The sequence below is a fragment of the Cherax quadricarinatus genome, chromosome 48, assembly GCF_038502225.1.
Source record: "Cherax quadricarinatus isolate ZL_2023a chromosome 48, ASM3850222v1, whole genome shotgun sequence".
NCBI classification, from domain to species: Eukaryota; Metazoa; Arthropoda; class Malacostraca; order Decapoda; family Parastacidae; genus Cherax; species Cherax quadricarinatus.
Genome location: NC_091339.1, coordinates 15,533,691 through 15,555,908, shown reverse-complemented (window position 1 = coordinate 15,555,908; position 22,218 = coordinate 15,533,691). Strand labels below are relative to the sequence as shown.

Below are 22,218 nucleotides of genomic sequence, written 5' to 3'. Positions count from 1 at the left end.
TGAGACTGAATACTCCACCCTACGACGTGCCCAGCTCAAATGAAGCACTGGGAGTAGTCTGACACATTTATATATGTTTGACTTTGTATATAACGGTTCTGTTACTCATTCATTCTTGGATCCTAGTTAGTAGTTTCCCCTCTGACACCAAAACTGGCCAATTGTTAGTAAGTTCTCTGTAGGCTGTGTCAAAAGCAGCTCTCAGGTCAATGAAATCTGACTTTGTGCCAGGTCTCTGACTGGTTAAGTACTCAGCAAAGCCCAGAGATGAACAAGAATGGTATACAATACCTACAAGATGAAAACTGAGATACATGTGCAACATCTGGGTATCTTTATTGTAGACGTTTCGCCATCCAGTGACTATCAATACAGAATCTAAGACATAATTTGAAAGACAATAGAACTATATACAAAATATGAGGCAATCAAGCTCCTTGCCTATGCTCCAGAATCTTCACAACTAAGGTGCTCTTCCCACCAACTTCAAGGCTGAGGGATTGATTACCTCATCTTTTGTATGTAGTTCTGTCTTCAAATTATGTCCTAGAATCTGTATTGATAAATCCACTGGATGGCGAAACGTCTACAATAAAGATACCCAGATGTTGTACATGTGTCTCAGTTTCCATCAAAACTGAGAGAGAATTAATGTTAAGATCTGAGCACTAAGTCTCTTGAGAGCAATTCTCCGGGGAATTTTTTTTACGCAATCCTCGTTAGCCGTTTAGGAATTATTAATTTACCTAAAGCATACAACAAACATTAAATGTTAGGCTGATTTTTTTTCGATGCTGTAGTTCTTGGAGAAAAATGGAATAAAATACAGAACACGATGAATAAAGATACAAAGGCAGTATAATGCGATCCTTTATAGTGTGGACCAAACGTTATCACTAAAGACTCGTATTTTACAGCCTTTGTGCCTTTATCCATATAAATGCTCTTACAAAACAGAACAAGTGACGTGAGGTTCATGACGATCAATCGACAGGTTACCGTGATATACAAGGGAGAAGACACCCTTCTTGGGAAAACGCATTGTTTATACTGAACATCAGTATTTTTTTAAAGTTAACTGAATAGGACTCATCTACCAGATATCCTTCCTTGAGTGGATGTGACCTGACCTGACTAGGTGGGTCATTGGTTAAAGCTGGGAGGTGTCTTGAACCTGCTTTGCATGGGCCAGTAGGCCTGCTGCAGTGTTCCTTCTTATCTTATAACCCAGCGATCGTCTTAACATGCTTTATATATTCAGGCAAATACATGTATACAAGTATACCTACATGTATATCCACATGTACACCTGTATGTATACATGCATGTTTTCATAAGTACCTACATGAAAGTGAAAGTGGCATTATGGAGTGTCACTTAATCATATATATACATAAGCACAATTATACATAAGGATACTTATACATAAGCACACACATACAGTATATACAAACATAAAAACACAACCATTTACACAAGCAATATAAATACACACACACACAATATATAATTATATATATATATATATATATATATATATATATATATATATATATATATATATATATATATATATATATATATATATATATGCAAAGGTGCATACATATGAACAAAAATACATCTATACATTCTCAAATAGGGACGTATACCTAAGAATACATACTTGTACAAATATGCACACATACATATGCACATGCATACATACACAAAAGAGTACGTTTTTCATAGATACAAGAATACATCAACTCATACACATTCTCCAACCCAGCGAATACAACTTGATGAGTACACACACACACACACACACACACACACACACACACATATATATTTAATGCAGTAGATTTTCATAACCACCCTGCACTATCCCTTTGGTCTACACCGAAGTAGAGGCGGCTGGGCTTATGAGACACGGGGATATCTTCCCCAGATTGCGCAGAGAGCGAAATACATCTAGCTTCTCGCGCATCCTATATCCATCCTGTGGTAACCCAGCTTCAAAAACAGCGAACGTGGGGATATCAACGGTCTAAGGTGACTTACGAAATCGTAATGACACGATTGCAAACAAACTGTACCCCTCTCGTGGTATGGTTTGGTCTAAGGTGCCACCGTGCGTCTTGCGCTACCAGACATACGACAGTCGCATGAACTGCTCTAAGGTGCCACCGTGCGTCTTGCGCTACCAGACATACGACAGTCGCATGAACTGCTCTAAGGTGCCACCGTGCGTCTTGCGCTACCAGACATACGACAGTCGCATGAACTGCTCTAAGGTGCCACCGTGCGTCTTGCGCTACCACACGGCGAATGAACCAAAACAAGAAATAAAATAGATCTATCAAGCAATGGAGAAGTATTATCAAGCATTATCAAGTAATATCTCATTAATGGATTGAAAACACTAAAATAACGTTTTCTTGAACTAAAAAATCTTAATATTGTGTTTTATTAAGTTCTAAAACACAAAAACAATATCTTCTTGATTCATAAAACTGAATAAATATGCGTTTTATCTCAGCTCAAAACTAGAGATCAGCCATAAAGCTCAGTGTGCTTTGACTACAAGACTTGCTAAACTCAGCCATGGCACTATTAGTATTTCCAGACAGCCCTAATACTTCCAGACAGCCCTAATACTTCCAGACAGCCCTAATACTTCCAGACAGCCCTAATACTTCCAGACAGCCCTAATACTTCCAGACAGCCCTAATACTTCCAGACAGCCCTAATACTTCCAGACAGCCTTAAGACTTCCAGACAACCCTAAGACTTGAAATCAGCCCTAAGACTTCAAGACAGCCTTAAGACTTCAAGACAGACGCTATAAACAGCAGCCATAAGATACAGCTACAAGCAGCAGCCATAAGACACAGCCACAAGCACCAGCCATAAGACGCAGCCATAAGCCAGGGTGAGTGGCCGTCAGACACACGTAGCACCATCATCAGGTACCCAGTCTAACCTCACGCTCCAAGAAACCAAGTGATTGACCCCTTGGGAGGTACCTGGAGAGCCTCTGATGAGACCATTCTTATTCAACCCCTCCCGATATACCCATCCGGAAATGAGTATTCTCTTGTGGGGATTGATCGTCGAGTGGAGAATCAATCCCCGGGACTCCTGATGGCTCTCTAATCCCATCGGGGCCAACGACATCATAGGATCCCCATCAGAATCATTTCGACAAGATCACCATCATACAAGCCAGCAATGAATACATCCCCAGATCTGATTGGCCCTCCCGGCCAATGTGGCAACAAAGACTCAGCCAATGGGGAGCGTCTGGAGGCGGAGCGGCGGCGGTGATTGGCGGAGAGGCTGGTGGTGGGGGCGTCGCCAACAATGATGGGGACGCTCATACAATAGACTCTAACGAGGATAACACGAAACATATCACATGTTGGGTTTATTTGCCTCATCTGGAAGTGAGGAGATGAGTGGAGGTTGAGCTGTGGCGGTGAGCACAAGGGGCAGTAGTGAGGCTGTGGCCGCCACCGCTATAACAACACAGCAGCAGCAGCAGCCATGACCGCAGCCGCAGCCGCAGCAGCCGCCGCCGCCGCCGCCCTCCACCCTCAGTGATCACTAACAACACTCTCACAACCGCTGTTCCGTGGCTTTGTGATACTCTAATTGTTTGTCTGGAGATAAAGTGTGGCAGATGTTGCCTAGCGTGGGCCCCGCGGGGGTTTTAGGCGGAGGTCTGCGCCCCCTGGGGCACTCTGGCCTGCCCGCTCACAGTCTGCTGGGGTCGCTGGCGCCCCTGCCTCTGCCCTTCTCCACGGCGTCGACCGTGGCGGGCACGATGGGCGGCCTCACCGCTCCGTACGTTGTGGAGTCGCTACTGCGGGAGCGACAACTAGCGCGACCCGTCGCAACCAAGCCGCCTCTCCTCCTCCACGACGACCATCGCGACCACTACTACTACAAGGACGACCCCGCCGCCCACTACCTGGGCCTGCTGGCGCGCCCCGCGGGGCCGGATAGACTGACACCACCAGCGCCGGTACCCTCCCCGCCCCGCTCTGCCCGGGACGGTGAGGAGGGCGGCGGGGCGGGCGGCTGCGGCTGCGATGGGGATGCCCCGCACAGCCCAGACGTACCCAGCACCAAGCCGCATCTCAAGTTCTCTGTGACGGCCATCTTGGGGCATGATACCCCCAGCCCGCCAGCACGGGGCGACCCCCTCCTTCACGACCACCATGACACAGGTACGACCCCCCTCCCTAGACACCCTACCAACTTTCACCTATCGTGACCCCGCAATGCCCAAAATACACTCCCTGTACCCTCATCCCACCCTATGTATGTCAGAAACCCTATGTATATCACCTACCCTGTGTATGTCACCCACCCTGTGTGTCACCCACCCTGTGAATATCACCCACCCTGTGTATATCACCATCCTGAGTATATCACCCACCCTGTACATATCCCCCACCCGGTGAATATCACCCACCCTGTGTATATTACCACCCTGTGTATATCACCACCCTGTGTATGTCACCCACCCTGTGTATATCACCACCTTGTGTATATCACCCACCCTGTGTATATCACCCACCCTGTGCATATCACCCACCCTGTATATATCCCCCACCCGGTGAATATCACCCACCCGGTGTATATCACCCACCCTGTGTATCACCCACCCTGTGTATATCACCCACCCTGTTTATATCACCCCCTGTATATATCCCCCACCCGGTGAATATCACTCACCCTGTGTGTCACCCACCATGTGTATATCACCCCCCCCTGTGTCACCCACCCTGTGTATGTCACCCACCTTGTGTATGTCGCTCGCCCTGTGTATGTCGCCCACCCTGTGTATATCACCCACCCTGGGCATATCACCCACCTTGTATATGCCACACACCCTATGTGTTACCCACCCTATGTGTTACCCACCCTGTGTGCTATCCACCCTGTGTATATCACCCACCCTGTGTATATCACCCACCTTGTGTATGTCACCCACCCTGTGTATATCACCCACCTTGTGTATGTCAACCACCCTGTGTATATCACCCACCTTGTGTATGTCAACCACCCTGTGTATATCACCCACCTTGTGTATGTCAACCACCCTGTGTATATCACCCACCTTATGCCACCCACCCTGTGTATATCACCCACCTTGTGTATGTCAACCACCCTGTGTATATCATCCACCCCGTGTATGTCACCCACCTTGTCTTCCCTGTAGAACTGTCATTCACCATGTAGACCCACCTTAACTTCCATGAACACACCCACTCCACCATGAACCCACCCTTCACCACCATGAACCCACCCACACCCCCATGAACCCACCCTCACCCCATAAACTCACCTACACCCCCATGATCCCACCCTCACCCCATGAACCTACTCACACCCCATGAACTAACCCACACCCCATTAACCCACTCCCCGTGAACCCACCCTCACCCCTATGAACCCACAGGAACTCATCCTGATAGTGGTAATGGTGAAGATAGTGGCGGTGATGATTGTGGTGATAGTGGTGATGATAGTGATGATGGTGATGGTTGTAATGATGGTGATAGCGGAGGTAATGGTGATTACAGTGATAGTGATAATAGCGGTGATGATAGTGGTAATGATAGTGGTGGTGATAACAGTGATCATGGTGATAATGATAGTGATAACAATGATGGTGATGGTTGTGGTGATGGTAGTGGAGGTGATGGTGATAGTGGTGGTGATTATAATGGTGATGGTGATAGCGACAGTGATGATAGTTGGTGTGATAAAAGTGATGGTGACAGTGGTGATGATGGTGAATCTTTTATTTTGACGTTGCTAGTGGGTGGGTGAGTGGTAGTGGTGATGGTGGTTAACTGTGGTAGTGGAGGTACTAGTGGTGACGAACTGTGTAATAATGGTGGTTGATGATGATGGTGGTGGTGGTTGATGGTGGTAGTGAATGGTGATGAGGAACCATGTATTCACCTACTTGTGGTTACGGGGGTGCCGAGTCACTGCACGCGACACCGTCTCACACTCACCGCAGGTCACACTAACACTGGCCTCGTGGGTTCTATCATACTTCCTCTTAAAACTGCGCATGGTACCTTCTTCAATCACCTAATTACCCGCAGCGCTCCACTTTCTAAAATCCTCAGACACAAGCACTAACAGTCCTATTGCTCATTTACCTATCTGCCCTCTACCTATGTGTGTGTCTTTGTTTTGGTATGTTGAATGAGGTGGTTTGTGGTGTGTAGTACATGCTGGTATGTGGCATGTAGCGGTATGTGGGGTTGTGGGGTTGTGGGGTTGTGTGGTGGTGTGTGGTGGTGTGTGGCAGTGTGTAGTAGTGTGTGGTAATGTGTGGTAGTGTGTGGTGGTGTGTGGTGTGTGGTGGTGGTTGCGGGTGGTGTGTGTGTGTGGTGGTGTGTAATGGTTTGATATTGTGTGGTGTGTGGTGTTGTGTTGTGAGTTGTGGTGTGTGTTGTGGTGTGTGTTGTGGTGTTATGTTGTGGTGTTATGTTGTGGTGTGTGTGGTGGTGTGTGGTAGTGTGGGGTAGTGTGTGTGGTGGTTGAGGGTGGTGTGTGTGTGGTGGTGTGTAATGGTTTGATATTGTGTGGTGTGTGGTGTTGTGTTGTGAGTTGTGGTGTGTGTTGTGGTGTTATGTTGTGGTGTTATGTTGTGATGTGTATTGTGGTGTGTGTGGTGGTGTGTGGTAGTGTGTGTGGTGGTTGCGGGTGGTGTGTGTGTGGTGGTGTGTAATGGTTTGATATTGTGTGGTGTGGTGGTGTGTGGTGTTATGTTGTGGTGTGTGGTGTTATGTTGGGGTGTTGTGGTGTGTGGTGTTATATTGTGGTGTTATGTTGGGGTGTTATGTTGGGGTGTTGTGGTGTTATGTTGGGGTGTTGTGGTGTGTGGTGTTATGTTGGGGTGTTGTGGTGTGTGGTGTTATGTTGGGGTGTTGTGGTGTGTGGTGTTATATTGTGGTGTTATGTTGGGGTGTTATGTTGGGGTGTTGTGGTGTGTGGTGTTATGTTGGGGTGTTGTGGTGTGTGGTGTTATGTTGGGGTGTTGTGGTGTGTGGTGTTATATTGTGGTGTTATGTTGGGGTGTTATGTTGGGGTGTTGTGGTGTTATGTTGGGGTGTTGTGGTGTGTGGTGTTATGTTGGGGTGTTGTGGTGTGTGGTGTTATGTTGGGGTGTTGTGGTGTGTGGTGTTATGTTGGGGTGTTGTGGTGTGTGGTGTTATATTGTGGTGTTATGTTGGGGTGTTGTGGTGTGTGGTGTTATGTTGGGGTGTTGTGGTGTGTGGTGTTATGTTGGGGTGTTGTGGTGTGTGGTGTTATATTGTGGTGTTATGTTGGGGTGTTGTGGTGTGTGGTGTTATGTTGGGGTGTTGTGGTGTGTGGTGTTATGTTGGGGTGTTGTGGTGTGTGGTGTTATGTTGGGGTGTTGTGGTGTGTGGTGTTATATTGTGGTGTTATGTTGGGATGTTGTGGTGTGTGGTGTTATGTTGGGGTGTTGTGTTGTGTGGTGTTATGTTGGGGTGTTGTGGTGTGTGGTGTTATGTTGGGGTGTTGTGGTGTGTGGTGTTATGTTGGGGTGTTGTGGTGTGTGGTGTTATGTTGGGGTGTTGTGGTGTGTGGTGTTATGTTGGGGTGTTGTGGTGTGTGGTGTTATGTTGGGGTGTTGTGGTGTGTGGTGTTATGTTGGGGTGTTGTGGTGTGTGGTGTTATATTGTGGTGTTATGTTGGGGTGTTGTGGTGTGTGGTGTTATGTTGGGGTGTTGTGTTGTGTGGTGTTATGTTGGGGTGTTGTGGTGTGTGGTGTTATGTTGGGGTGTTGTGGTGTGTGGTGTTATGTTGGGGTGTTGTGGTGTGTGGTGTTATATTGTGGTGTTATGTTGGGGTGTTGTGGTGTGTGGTGTTATGTTGGGGTGTTGTGTTGTGTGGTGTTATGTTGGGGTGTTGTGGTGTGTGGTGTTATGTTGGGGTGTTGTGGTGTGTGGTGTTATGTTGGGGTGTTGTGGTGTGTGGTGTTATATTGTGGTGTTATGTTGGGGTGTTGTGGTGTGTGGTGCTATGTTGTGGTGTTGTGGTGTGTGGTGCTATGTTGTGGTGTTGTGGTGTGTGGTGCTATGTTGTGGTGTTGTGGTGTGTGGTGTTATGTTGTGGTGTTGTGGACTTTATTCTGGTGTTGTGTGGTATAACAACAACAATAATAATAATTGTCCTAATAATCAAACATGTTCCACGAATTCCTACAACGTAACATGGAATTAACACAACACGGATTTAATACACAATACAGAAGTAACACGTAATTAATACAACAATTATGTAACACGGAATTAACACACAACATAGACCTAACACGAAATTAACACACAACACAGATGTAACACGGAATTAACACACAAATATTTAACACGGAATTAACACAAATTAATAACGCAAAATTAACACATAAAACTCACATAACAGAATTAACGCGTTACACATTACTCCTTATCCTCTAAGAGGGAGAAATGGGAGATGTTCACCCTCTTCAAAGGGAGGAAAGGAAAGGGGGGGGGGAGGTTCTTTGAGTCTGGTGAATATATCTTGATCCAAGGACCTTGAGCAACCCTCCTCATCCTTGAATTAAAATCTTATTATAATTGTTTCGTATGGAAAATGATTATAAAAATAATAGTAATTAATAATAATATCCCTCTGTTATTATTTCTATATTTATATTTTTATAATTATTATTATTATTATTATACTCACATGAAAGCGCTAAACCCATAAGGGACATATAACACTAGGGGAATGGTAGGTTATCAGGTTTGATTCTAGGAAGGGGAGCGGGTAGCTTCAACTCCTCGGATCAAAAGCCCCTGTCTAGCATCGAGGCCCCCTAACCTCCCCCTAAATTCATGCCCCAAGACTGACTGGGATTAAAACCCCTAATTAGTAATAATTAGTCCCCAGTACTGCTAATCACGTGCTTTTAATTGCTCTTTATAAATTATAATAATAACAATAATAATAATAATATTAATATTATTAAGACGATGAATCTACACAAACGCACATACACACACACACAGATGAGCTGGGACTCGACCCCTGCAACCTCAACTGAGTACACACACACACACACACACACACACAGATGAGCTGGGACTCGACCCCTGCAACCTCAACTGAGTACACACACACACACACACACACACACACAGATGAGCTGGGACTCGACCCCTGCAACCTCAACTGAGTACACACACACACACACACACACACACAGATGAGCTGGGACTCGACCCCTGCAACCTCAACTGAGTACACACACACACACACACACACACACACACACACACACACACACACACACACACACACACACACACAGATGAGCTGGGACTCGACCCCTGCAACCTCAACTGAGTACACACACACACACACACACACACACACACACACACACACACACACACACACACACACACACACACAGGACACACAGATGAGCTGGGACTCGACCCCTGCAACCTCAACTAGGTGACTACACACACACACACACACACACACACACACACACACACACAGGACACACAGATGAGCTGGGACTCGACCCCTGCAACCTCAACTAGGTGACTACACACACACACACACACACACACACACACACACACACACACACACACACACACACACACACACACACACACACACAGGACACACAGATGAGCTGGGACTCGACCCCTGCAACCTCAACTAGGTGACTACACACACACACACACACACACACACACACACACACACACACACACACACACACACACAGGACACACAGATGAGCTGGGACTCGACCCCTGCAACCTCAACTAGGTGACTACACACACACACACACACACACACACACACACACACACACACACACAGCACACACAGATGAGCTGGGACTCGACCCCTGCAACCTCAACTAGGTGACTACACACACACACACACACACACACACACACACACACACACACACACACACACACACACACCACACACACACAGGACACACAGATGAGCTGGGACTCGACCCCTGCAACCTCAACTAGGTGACTACACACACACACACACACACACACACACACACACACACACACACACACACACACACACAGATGAGCTGGGACTCGACCCCTGCAACCTCAACTAGGTGACTACACACACACACACACACACACACACACACACACACACACACACACACACACACACACACACACACACACACACACACACACACACACAGGACACACAGATGAGCTGGGACTCGACCCCTGCAACCTCAACTAGGTGACTACACACACACACACACACACACACACACACACACACACACACACACACACACACACACACACACACACACACACACACACACACACAGATGAGCTGGGACTCGACCCCTGCAGCCACAAATAGGTGAGTATACACACACTACACACACACACACACACATACACACACACACACACACACACACAGACACACACACACACACACACACACACACACACACACACACACACACACACACACACACACAGATGAGCTGGGACTCGACCCCTGCAACCTCAACTAGGTGACTACACACACACACACACACACACACACACATACACACACACACACACACACACACATACACACACACACACACACACACACACACACACACACACACACACACACACACACACACACACATACATGATAAAGCTCGTGTCCTCTGTTCCAAGATATGTCGTTGCTGTGTCACACACAAGGTGTCCTCTATTCCATGACATTACATCGTTTCTGTGCCACACAGGTACCTTGACATTAATGGTATACAATACCGACCACGCATGATTACGAATCGGTGCATACAAATCCACGAACACAAATTTACGAGTACACACACGGATCGTGGCCATTTGATCCCCGAATTAGTGAACGGCGTTCGTGGCGGATCACTTCCCCTCACCCACGCCCACGACAAACACAAACGAAAAAAATTGGTTACGTGACATTGTTTGCTAATAGGGGATGGGTGATGTGAGGGTCCCATCACTGAAAGAGATTTGCTTTTCTCCCCTCTCCCATTCTCTCTCTCTCTCTCTCTCTCTCTCTCTCTCTCTCTCTCTCTCGCCGCTGGTATCCTCTCTCTCTACTTCCTCTCGATCCTTCTCCCTTACTTTTTTTTTTCATTCGACCCCTCTCCCTTCTCCCCCTCCCTTCCCCATTCCCTCTCCCTCCCATCACACCAACGACACTCCCCCATTTTTTCTTCTTCCCATTTACACCTTTTCCCTCCTTCCTCCTTCCTTCCCTCTAGCTCCACACTTTTTAGATCCTCCTCCCTCAGCGTCCAGACCCATTTTCCCTCCCTCCAACACCTCCTCCTTCCTCACAGGATGGCCCTGGAGAGTGCCTTGTCACTCACACAGCAAGAGGCACCCTCGGCCCATTCACAAATACGTGCCGTCACGTTTGTTTTCGTTCTTGAATGAATCCCGTGTAAATGCGGAGCCCCGGGGAAGGCAGAGTGCACATTTTTATGCCTTGCTTCCGAGATTTTTATTTTAATTTATTGCGATGATTATTATTATTAGTAGTAGTAGTAGTAACACTAAAGTGTCTTAAGTAATAACACGGAACACATCCTATCAAGGCTGAGGGACTGAACCCCTCCTACCGTCCATTCACCATTTTGGCTTGATGAAACCCCTTGGTTGACGAAAAGTTTCCACTATACAGACACCCAAATACTGCACATATGTCAGACTCATTAAATTATCGGTTTGGTAAACACTCAATATTGATGCTGCCTCTGGCTAGGGCAGCAGACAGTCTGGCCAAGAATAAAATCAAGCAGAATACCGCGACTGGAACAATACACAAACATCCCGCACTTAGGAAAGTGAAATTCAGGACAACGTGTCGGTCTGGCTTGGAGTATTAAGTAGTCATGGTGAGACTAGTGACTAGTGTGATTAGTTAATGGCCCAAATCGGACGAAACGTCGTTATAAGTTTCAGTTTCGTACGTGGGGGTTATGTATTCTGACCAACTCGGCAGGTAGGATGATTAATATACAGGACTAGTTAATGCAGCTGAGTGTACAGTGTAAGATTTCCAAGACGCGTTTCTTGCAATCTTTAATGGAAAATTCACCAAAACCTTGATTATGACAACATTTCGGTCCCTGATGGGCTATTAAGTCACAAATTTGTCATAAGAATCTAGACGTTATTTTTTTGGTGACTTGTTCCAGCCATGGTATTGTGTTCTTTTCATTCTTTAATGAAGAAGATAGAGAAGTGGAGCTCCGTACACTGGTTGGTGCATAAAGGCACATTCTTCAGTCTGGTAACTCTGGGCGGCAGATAAGGTTCTTAGAACGGAACCTATTACGCCGCCTCCTGTGGTCTGCAGCCTGGCTGAAGTAAAAATGAACGACATCGTTCTAATTACTAGGTTTCATGCAGACTTTGAACCTAAGCGAATTGTTGACTTTGTAGCTGAGGACGTCAGAAAAAAAAATATAGGCGTTTGTTGTCGGTGTCTTTGTCAAAAATAAACTTAAAATTCATGGGTGCTGAGCTTTGAAGATCGTGGATATCCTAACATTTAGAGGTGACGAGGACATCGTCTACGTAACACAGCCGTGTGACGCTGTTAGGGCAGAGAATGGTACGGTGATATCATTCGCTTATGAACAGCTCAGAACAATTTATTTAAGGAAATGTTTTACCATGAGTGTCTTCTTTAATAAAGACATCTAAAAATAGGATACGTATAGTGATGGGAATTAATGACAGATCAACAGCAGTAGTAGTAATACTAGTAGTACAGTAGTGGCAACAACAGTAATAGTGAATATCAAAATTGTATACAATACCAAGAGGTTGGTAGGTAAGACACTTTCTGTACTCGACTGAAGAAGCCTACTGTGTAGGCGAAACGTTTCGGAATAAAGTTGCCTAACTGTTGCCTATGTGTCTTACCTAACAACAGTAATAGTATTAGTGCAACTATTAGTGGGCGTGGTTAGTTTTAACGGCCTGCCAGCAGGGACTTTCTGTAGTGCTCCTGAACGCTATACCAGTGACGTTGTTAGCGACAAGGTTATTGAAGCGGCCAGCAGCTGCTTGTAAGTGTTCTATGTAAAGATGTGATAGCAGAGCCCTGATGGGGGCCCCAGGCTCATCCTGCATGTTTGATAAGACACATGTGCAACAGTTAGGAATCTTTATTCCGAAACGTTTCGCTTACACAGCAGGTTTCTTCAGTCGAATACAGAAGAGTTAGCAGAAACAGTAGAGATGTGAAGGATGTAATAAGTCCATCACCCCTGAAGACGTAGTTTTGAGGTGGTCAGTCCCTCAGCCTGGAGGAGTTTTTTGCTCCATAGTCTTAAACAATACTTCATTTAATAAACCAGACGAATACACATTTGGTATAAACCTTGGTAACAGATACCGACACGTTGAATACACTAGTATGTGCTGAAATATCTTTCTAAACCAAACACACATTTGGATAAAGACACAAAGGCAACATAATATGATCCTTTACTAACAACGTTTCGCCCACACAATGGACTTTATCAAGTCACAAACAGAAGTCGCAAAAAAATTAAGTTCACATTCTTAAATAATTCCCAGCGTTTTATTTCCAATAAGAATATGTAAAACGTGAATCATAAATTCAGGAATTTCACGTGATTAATTAAATATTTTTCTTTTTAAATAAATGCAATAATCTCTAATAATAATAATTAAAGCTGCCAGAATAATCACCTGGGTAGATTACCGACCTCGCTGACCATTAAAGTCATCCGAACGATCAGAGTGTCCAACTGAGCATTATAATTTATGCTATTTAAAAGTCTCCCCCAATCCCCCGCGTCCTTAACTTTCTCATAATTCAACGAGATGTTCCAATAATCTTCGTACGACGTTCGAAGTGCATTTTTTTTCGTTCAGAGACTGTGGTAGCTGATTATGATTTACATTACCTTTTTTTGTTTACACCGCTGAATTTACAGGTTATCCTACCTCGAGTCATTTACAGGTTATCCTACCTCGAGTCATTTACAGGTTATCCTACGTCGAGTCATTTACAGGTTATCCTACCTCGAGTCATTTACAGGTTGTCCTACTTCGAGTCATTTACAGGTTATCCTACCTCGAGTCATTTACAGGTTGTCCTACCTCGAGTCATTTACAGGTTATCCTACCTCGAGTCATTTACAGGTTATCCTACCTCGAGTCATTTACAGGTTATCCTACCTCGAGTCATTTACAGGTTATCCTACCTCGAGTCATTTACAGGTTATCCTACCTCGAGTCATTTACAGGTTATCCTACCTCGAGTCATTTACAGGTTATCCTACCTCGAGTCATTTACAGGCTAAAAGCTTTTATTCTACCTCGGCTAATTTACAGGGTACCACAACAGTCGTCTAATACTCAGGTACCGGATAAATCAGACACATGTGCAATACTTGGGTGTCTTTATTGTGGAAATGTTTCGCCAAATAATGGATTCATCAGTCCAATACAAAGAAGAATGGTTGAAGATCAGAAGTTTGAGGTAATCAGTCCCTCAGCCTGGAGTCGATGTAATCAGTTCATCAACTGATGGACTGATTATATCGTACATAACTGCTGTGTATACACACATGTACACAACTGTGTAAACACATGTACACAACTGTGTAAACACACATGTACACAACTGTGTAAACACATGTACACAACTATGTAAACACATGTACACAACTGCTGTGTAAACACATGTACACAATTGTGCAAACACACACATACACAACTGCTGTGTAAATACACACGTACACAACTGTGTACACACACATGTACACAACTGTTGTGTAAACACACAAGTACACTTGTGTACACAGACACCACGTGTACACAAGAGTTGTGTACACACAACGTGTACACAACAGATGTGTACACACACACCACCGCTAGTTTGAAGCTAATAATCGCCGTAATTAGAATCTATTTTTCTAAAACTAACCGGCACCCCTGGCCTTGGGGGCCACAAGATTTGAATTTGAATTTAAACGATCTTTGAATTAACCGAATTTTATCCATGAAATTTGAGCGATAAAAAACTGGTGTAAAAATTATGGTAAATGTGAATGATACTTTTATGGTCATTATGGTATAAAGAAGCATTTTTTTTCTCAATTTTTGGTGTGGAAAATACTTTATTTTTGGTACAAAACGGGGATTAAATTTTGACAGTAATGGTCTTCCTGGAAGTGTTGAACTCACACGCATGTCATGGAAGCCAACACACCCACAATAAGGTTAATTTTCTTTATATATATATATATATATATATATATATATATATATATATATATATATATATATATATATATATATATATATATATATATATATATATATATATATAAAATGTCGTGCTGGTTAGGTAAAATTGGCCAATTAACAAAATTCATTTAAAATTAAGTCTTTTCTAAAATTTTCTCTTATACGTTTAAAGATATATATTTTTTTTATTTATGTTAATGAAAAAATTAATAATTTTGTACCAAAAGCACCTGAGAAAACTTACCTAATCTTATAACTAAATATATTTCAGATAAGTTTACAATAATTTAATAATAAATAAACACAATGAAATTTATTTTTTTTCGTTATGTTCAGAATGATTTTTTGCGAAATTACGGCATACACAAATTTTAACTGCCTTATCCAGCAAGAAGAACGTTGCTATTTAAGCCAAAATCACAAGTTTTGCCTATTCGGCACGATACACACACACACAAAATTACACACACACAAAATTACACACACACACAATTACACACACACACAATTACACACACGCACAATTACACACACGCACACATATATATATATATATATATATATATATATATATATATATATATATATATACACACACACACACACACACACACACACTGTAGTAAATCTTAGTAAAGATGGCAAATTAGGTGGCATCACTACCCAATGGGAAAGGCTCCTCTCAGTATCGCATTTTCTGGCATATAAGGCGCACCTCAAATGTGTTAGGCATATTCAGGTAAAATAAATTATAATGCAGTATTTGCTTCACAATGATAGTGAGCCAGTGGTTGTCCGCTCACGGTGTATAGCTGAGAGGTGCAACCTTGTACACCTTGTCGTCTGCTCCGCCAACAAACATGGCGACCCTCTGTTTACAGACGGCTACTTCACATTGATTTACAAATGCTGAGGCTCCTTCGCTTACTGAAATACAGCTGATATGTAAATCATGATTTATAATAGTTACTAATCACCCTTAAAGTGATCTGGGAAATATTTTTGCAAGGGGACAGGAAGTGGGAGAAATGTTCCAGGAGTTTAGTAAATTTATCAGTAAGCATGACCGTAAGCATGAAAGGTGCAGGGTGATTAAAAAAAAAGAACAAAAAAAAGCGTGCTTTCTTTGCGGGAAAATAATGTAATATACAATGGCATTAAAATTTTGAAGTTGATATAAACGAGGCCTTCTATCACACTCTGTTCAAGAAACTTTCTTCACTATAACACATACAACCTAAAAGTGATCCACAACTTTCACTAATTACGATATATCGGTATTGTTATTTTGATACCAATGTTAACATTCCGATACCGGAGCTCATCTTTTGATATCAGTTTTCATATTTTGATACCGGCGTTCATATTTCGATAACAGTAACCTAATTAGTTCAATTGGGAAACTGGGACTTTCTCAGCCAAATAGCAACAGAAACCTTACTAGCATTAAAGTTTGAAGCCGATCAGACAAGGCATTCCTCAGTTATCTAATGGAAACCAATAACAGCCACATAACTAATTTTCTTAATAAATTGATAAATTAGAACCTACACATTTAAATTTTTTTATTTAATCTTCCTTTGCATTGGCTGCATCAGCTTTTATAGTTTCAAGCCGTTCCAAACAGGCATTCTAACGATTCAAATCTTTTTTCTACATAGTGTTTGAAATTTGAAGACGGTCAAAAAAAGCCTGTGTATGAAATCTGAAGCCAATCGGATGAAGCATTTAAGTCAGGGAGAAAAACTGCACAAAACCTCCACAAGTGGAAAAATTAAACACTTGAGTTTAATTTTTCCATCGTGTCGGTATTTTATACCATTTATCTCTTTTAGGGAAACCAAGTTATTCTATCTGTATCATTTATACGAACCAGTCTGCATATTGGAGCTAGTTTGGTATATAGTAGAATCCCAATTATTGCGCATTCTGAGAATACATTTACAACAGTCTGATACTACATTTACAACATTCCGAAAGTACATTTACAACATTCTGAGAGTACATATACAAAATTCTGAGAGGACATTTACAACATTCTGAGAGGACATTTACATTCTCAGAGTGAATTTACAACATTCTGAGAGTACATTTACACCATTCTGAAAGTGCATTTACAACTAAACACTTTTGAAAAACGTCACAAGTAATAATTGTGCGGAAAAAGCAAACAATCGTGCCGTAAAGTCTGAAAAAAATAAGCCGGGAGAAGATGCAAGGCCAGTAACCCATCGTTACACCGTAACTATACATTCCTGTGCTTTTAACAGTTATCTAACTACTCTAGCTGTATTTCAACAGTTGCTAAATATCTTGGTGATTGGTGCGAAAACAGTCATTAAACGAGAAAATTATGTGCTAAAAGAATAATCTCAGATGCAGTGCAGTCATGATAAATTCGTTTCTGTTTGGAGTTTATAGGGCCACCACAGCGTACGTCGTACTGAGCTGATGAACATCAAAATGGTATACAATACCGACAGGTTGTTAGGTAAGACACATATGCAACAGTTAGACATCTATATTCCGAAACGTTTCGCCTACACAGTAGGCTTCTTCAGTCGAATACAGAAAGTAGGCAGGAGCAGTAGAGATGTGAAGACGATGTAATCAGTCCATCACCCTTAAAGTCGTAGAATTTGAGGTTGTCAGTCCCTCGGCCTGGAGAAGTTCAGTTCCATAGTCAGTTCCTGACTATGGAACTGAACTTCTCCAGGCCGAGGGACTGACAACCTCAAATTCTACGACTTTAAGGGTGATGGACTGATTACATCGTCTTCACATCTCTACTGCTCCTGCCTACTTTCTGTATTCGACTGAAGAAGCCTACTGTGTAGGCGAAACGTTTCGGAATATAGATGTCTAACTGTTGCATATGTGTCTTACCTAACAATCGTACTGAGCTGTATCTGCCATTAACACTCTTAGAAGCAGGACTCACACAACTCAAGACATCATAGCTCTTAAAAAGCAACACCATTTTATTACAGTTCTACGGCCTTTTTCTTGGTTATTACTTTCTTAAATACACAAATAGCCCGCAAATAGGAGAGAGAAACTTACGGCGACGTTTCGGTCCGACTTGTACCATTTACAGTCACTTTGTTAATGGACCAAGTCGGACCGAAACGTCGCCAATAAGCTTCTCTCTCTCCTATGTGCGGGTTATTTGCTTATTGTTCCAGTCACGGCACTGTGCCTATCTGTACTTTCTCAAATGCTTTCAGTTTTAGTTAAGTTTGTATGATATAAATGTAATGCGTTCCTACATGTAGTTGGTACAATTTGGTAAGGAAATGTGGTTCATTTTTACCGATGTTGACATAATGAGTTCAGAGGATGGATGGGGGAAGGGGGTGGGGGGGAAGGATGGCTGATACTGCCTACCACAATACACAAATAGCCCGCATATAAAAGAGAGGAGCTTACGACGACGTTTCGGTCCAACGATCCAAGTCGGACCGAAACGTCGTCGTAAGCTCATCTCTTCTATATGCGGGTTATTTGTGTGTCGTTCCAGTAACGGTATTGTGCCTTTTTATTTTTTTTTGTAACTGCCTACCACAAGTGTGTATGAGTGTTGTGCCGGGTCACAGCAGTCTTCTCAAGCCACCTGTTCAACAAGCACCACCATTTAGAATTTAAGGCAAGATAGATTTGTTTCTTTTTCGACTTTTTTTTTTAACTTGTTTATTTTTTTAAAATAAGGTCAGTTTAACCTAACCCCCACTTTCTCATATATTTTTTGAGTGTTTATTTTCAGGAAGGACGCGGGAATATTAATGGGGACTCCTGTACATATGCATTACATATCTAGTGTGTCCTATACAAAAAAGATATATATGACAGTGTTATATATGATCTGGGTATATATTAGCCATTGTCTTGAACCCCCTAAGAATCAGTGTGTCATATATGACACACTGATGTCGTGAATTAGTCATATAAAAGTTAATGTGTATTACGAATCAGTTTCACGCGCAACCCAGTGTCATATAAGAAGCAGTGTCATAAGATGTGTCACATATGAAGTGTATGAACCAGTGTCATATATGTCACATACAAGTTAGTGTTGTGCAGTATATGAAGTGTCATATACAAGGTGCCACATACGAACCGGTGTCATACATAAAGTGACACCCACGAACCAGTCATGTATAAACCGGTTTCACATACAAACCAAGCTCATATATGATCTAGTGTTTTATATGAACCAGTGTCGTATGCAAACCAGTGTCGTATGCAAACCAGTGTCGTATGCGAATCAATGTCATACAAACAAGTGAAATATACATGTCACATTCGAATTGGTTAATACAGGAAGAAGTGTAAGATATGAACAAATGCCTTATGTGAATAAGTGTCAAACACGAACCGGTATCATACATGAACCACTGTCATACACGAATTCGTGTCATATATGAAACATTGTCATACGAACTAGTGTCCTACATGAACCAATGTCATACATGAAAAAGAGTCATATACGAACCAGTGTCATACAAGTCAGTATCACATAAGAACCATGTCATAAGAGCTAGTGTCATATGTGAACCAATACCACATAAGCAGTGTCACATAAGAAAGTGTCATATACGTACCAGTTTCGCATACAAACCAGTCATATAAGAGACGGTGTCATACATGAACCAGTGTCACATACGAACCAGTGTTACAGAAGAACCAGTGTCACATAAGAAAAGTGTCATATACGAACCAGTGCCACATAACCAGTGTCACATACGAACCGATGTCACATACGAACCGGTGGCACATACGAACCAGTGTCATACAAACCGGTGTCACATACGAACCGGTGTCACATACGAACCAGTGTCACATACGAACCAGTGTCGCATACGAACCAGTGTCACATACGAGCCGGTGTCGCATACAGACCAGTGACACACACGAACAGGTGTCACATATGAACCAGTGCCGCATATGAACCAGTGCCGCATACGAACGGGTGTCACATACGAACCAGTGCCATGTACTAACCAGAATCCCATATGAACCAGTGTCACATACGAACCGGTGTCATATATGAACCAGCGTCGTATACGAACCAGTGTCACATACGAACCAGTGCCATGTACCAACCAGAATCCCATATGAACCAGTGTCACATACGAACCGGTGTCAGATATGAACCACCGTCATATACGAACCAGTGTCGCACATGAACCACTATCACATACGAACCAGTGTCACATATGAACAAGGGTCATATACAAACCAGTGCGACATAAGAAGCAGTGTCATATACGAATCAGTGCCACATACGAACCAGTGTCACATACGAACCAGTGTCACATATGAACCAGTGTCATATACAAACCAGTGTCACATACGAACCAGTGTCACATATGAACCAGTGCCATATACGAACCGGTGGCTCATATGAACGAGTGTCATATACGAACCGGTGTCATTTACGAACCAGTGTCACATATGAACCAGTGTCACATACGAACCGGTGTCATGTATTAACAGCTAATTTTGTAGCTAATAACACTTTCCCCTATTAAAATTATTATTATTTGGGAAAGCGCTAAGTCCGCAGGGATGATACATCACCTAGGGCATGGGAGGTATGTGTCTACTAATCTAAGGTAGTCTTACCTAACCTAACCTAGCCTAATCTAATCTAACCTAACCTAATCTAATCTGACCTAAACTAATCTAATCTAACCTAATCTAACCTAACCATCACCTAACCTAACCTTATTTTTACCAAACTAAACCTAATCTTACTTAACTAAACCTAACTTTAAGAAAGCTGACATTAAAAGTGTGTTACACGGTGCGTCTCCCACACAGAGAGCGGAGGCAGTATAGCAGACCGAAGTGGTCTACCGCAGCTGGCCAGACCAAGACCCATCATACACTCGCCCCTGCAGCCACTACTCTCCTGTAGACCACCCTACCTCAACGGTGAGTGAGAGTGAGACAGGCAGAAGTAAATGTTATTATGATTATGAATAATTCTAGCATGAGAGAGAGAGAGAGAGAGAGAGAGAGAGAGAGAGAGAGAGAGAGAGAGAGAGAGAGAGAGAGAGAGAGAGAGAGAGAGAGAGAGAGAGAGAGAGAGAGAGAGATTAATCAGAAAATTTATAAACCATGACAATTTAAACGTTCAAAAATGGCCATCAATCCCCCCCCCCAAAAAAATCCCCCTTATCAACAACCCATTAACCCCAGAAACGACTGTCACAGACCCCCATTAAAGCTTTCATTTTTTTCAATATACATTTCTTTTCGGGTCTTCTCACATGATAAAAGTCATTTCTTTTCTCAGATCATTACAATTAACTAGTGTAATTTATTTATTTTATTTTTAGAGTGCCTCGGCAACCTAGCAGCGAGGCAGCAGGGGATTGACTCGTCTCTCTGTCCCTGGCTGACTGAGCGTGTGAGTGTGTGTAAGTGCGTCAATGAGCTCTGGTTTTCAAGGTATCTCAGTAAGGTCTGTGGGCATACATATTTCTCAGCAAGGTCTGTGGGCATCTCAGCAAGGTCTGGGGATATGCATACCTCTCAGCAAGATCTGTGGGCATATTTCTCAGCAAGGTCTGTGGGCATCTCAGCAAGGTCTGCGAATATTAATACTTCTCAGCAAGGTCTGGGGGCATACATATTTCTCAGCAAGGTCTGTGGGCATCCTTCTCAGCAAGGTCTGTGGGCATATATCTCAAGCAAGGAATGGGGCATACGTACTTATCGGCAACGTCCGAGAGCATACTTTTCAGCAAAGTTTGTCGGCACACATACTTCTCCACAACATATGTAGGCATACTTCCCAGTAAGGTCTGGGAGCATACGTGCTTTTCAGCAAGGT

At 43.2% G+C, this 22,218-nt stretch overlaps 1 protein-coding gene across 1 annotated transcript in view; it reads left to right on the top strand.

Annotated features, from left to right (window-relative positions):
- The first annotated feature begins 3,438 nt into the window (after nt 1-3,438).
- LOC128696129 (homeobox protein DBX1-like) overlaps nt 3,439-22,218 on the top strand; it is a 35,325-nt gene continuing 16,545 nt past the window's right edge. Inside the window, exons 1-2 of the mRNA XM_053787221.2 lie at nt 3,439-4,217; nt 21,201-21,314. Coding sequence (XP_053643196.1) covers nt 3,668-4,217; nt 21,201-21,314 — 664 coding nt within the window. The 5' untranslated portion in view covers nt 3,439-3,667. The remainder of the gene's footprint in view (nt 4,218-21,200; nt 21,315-22,218) is intronic.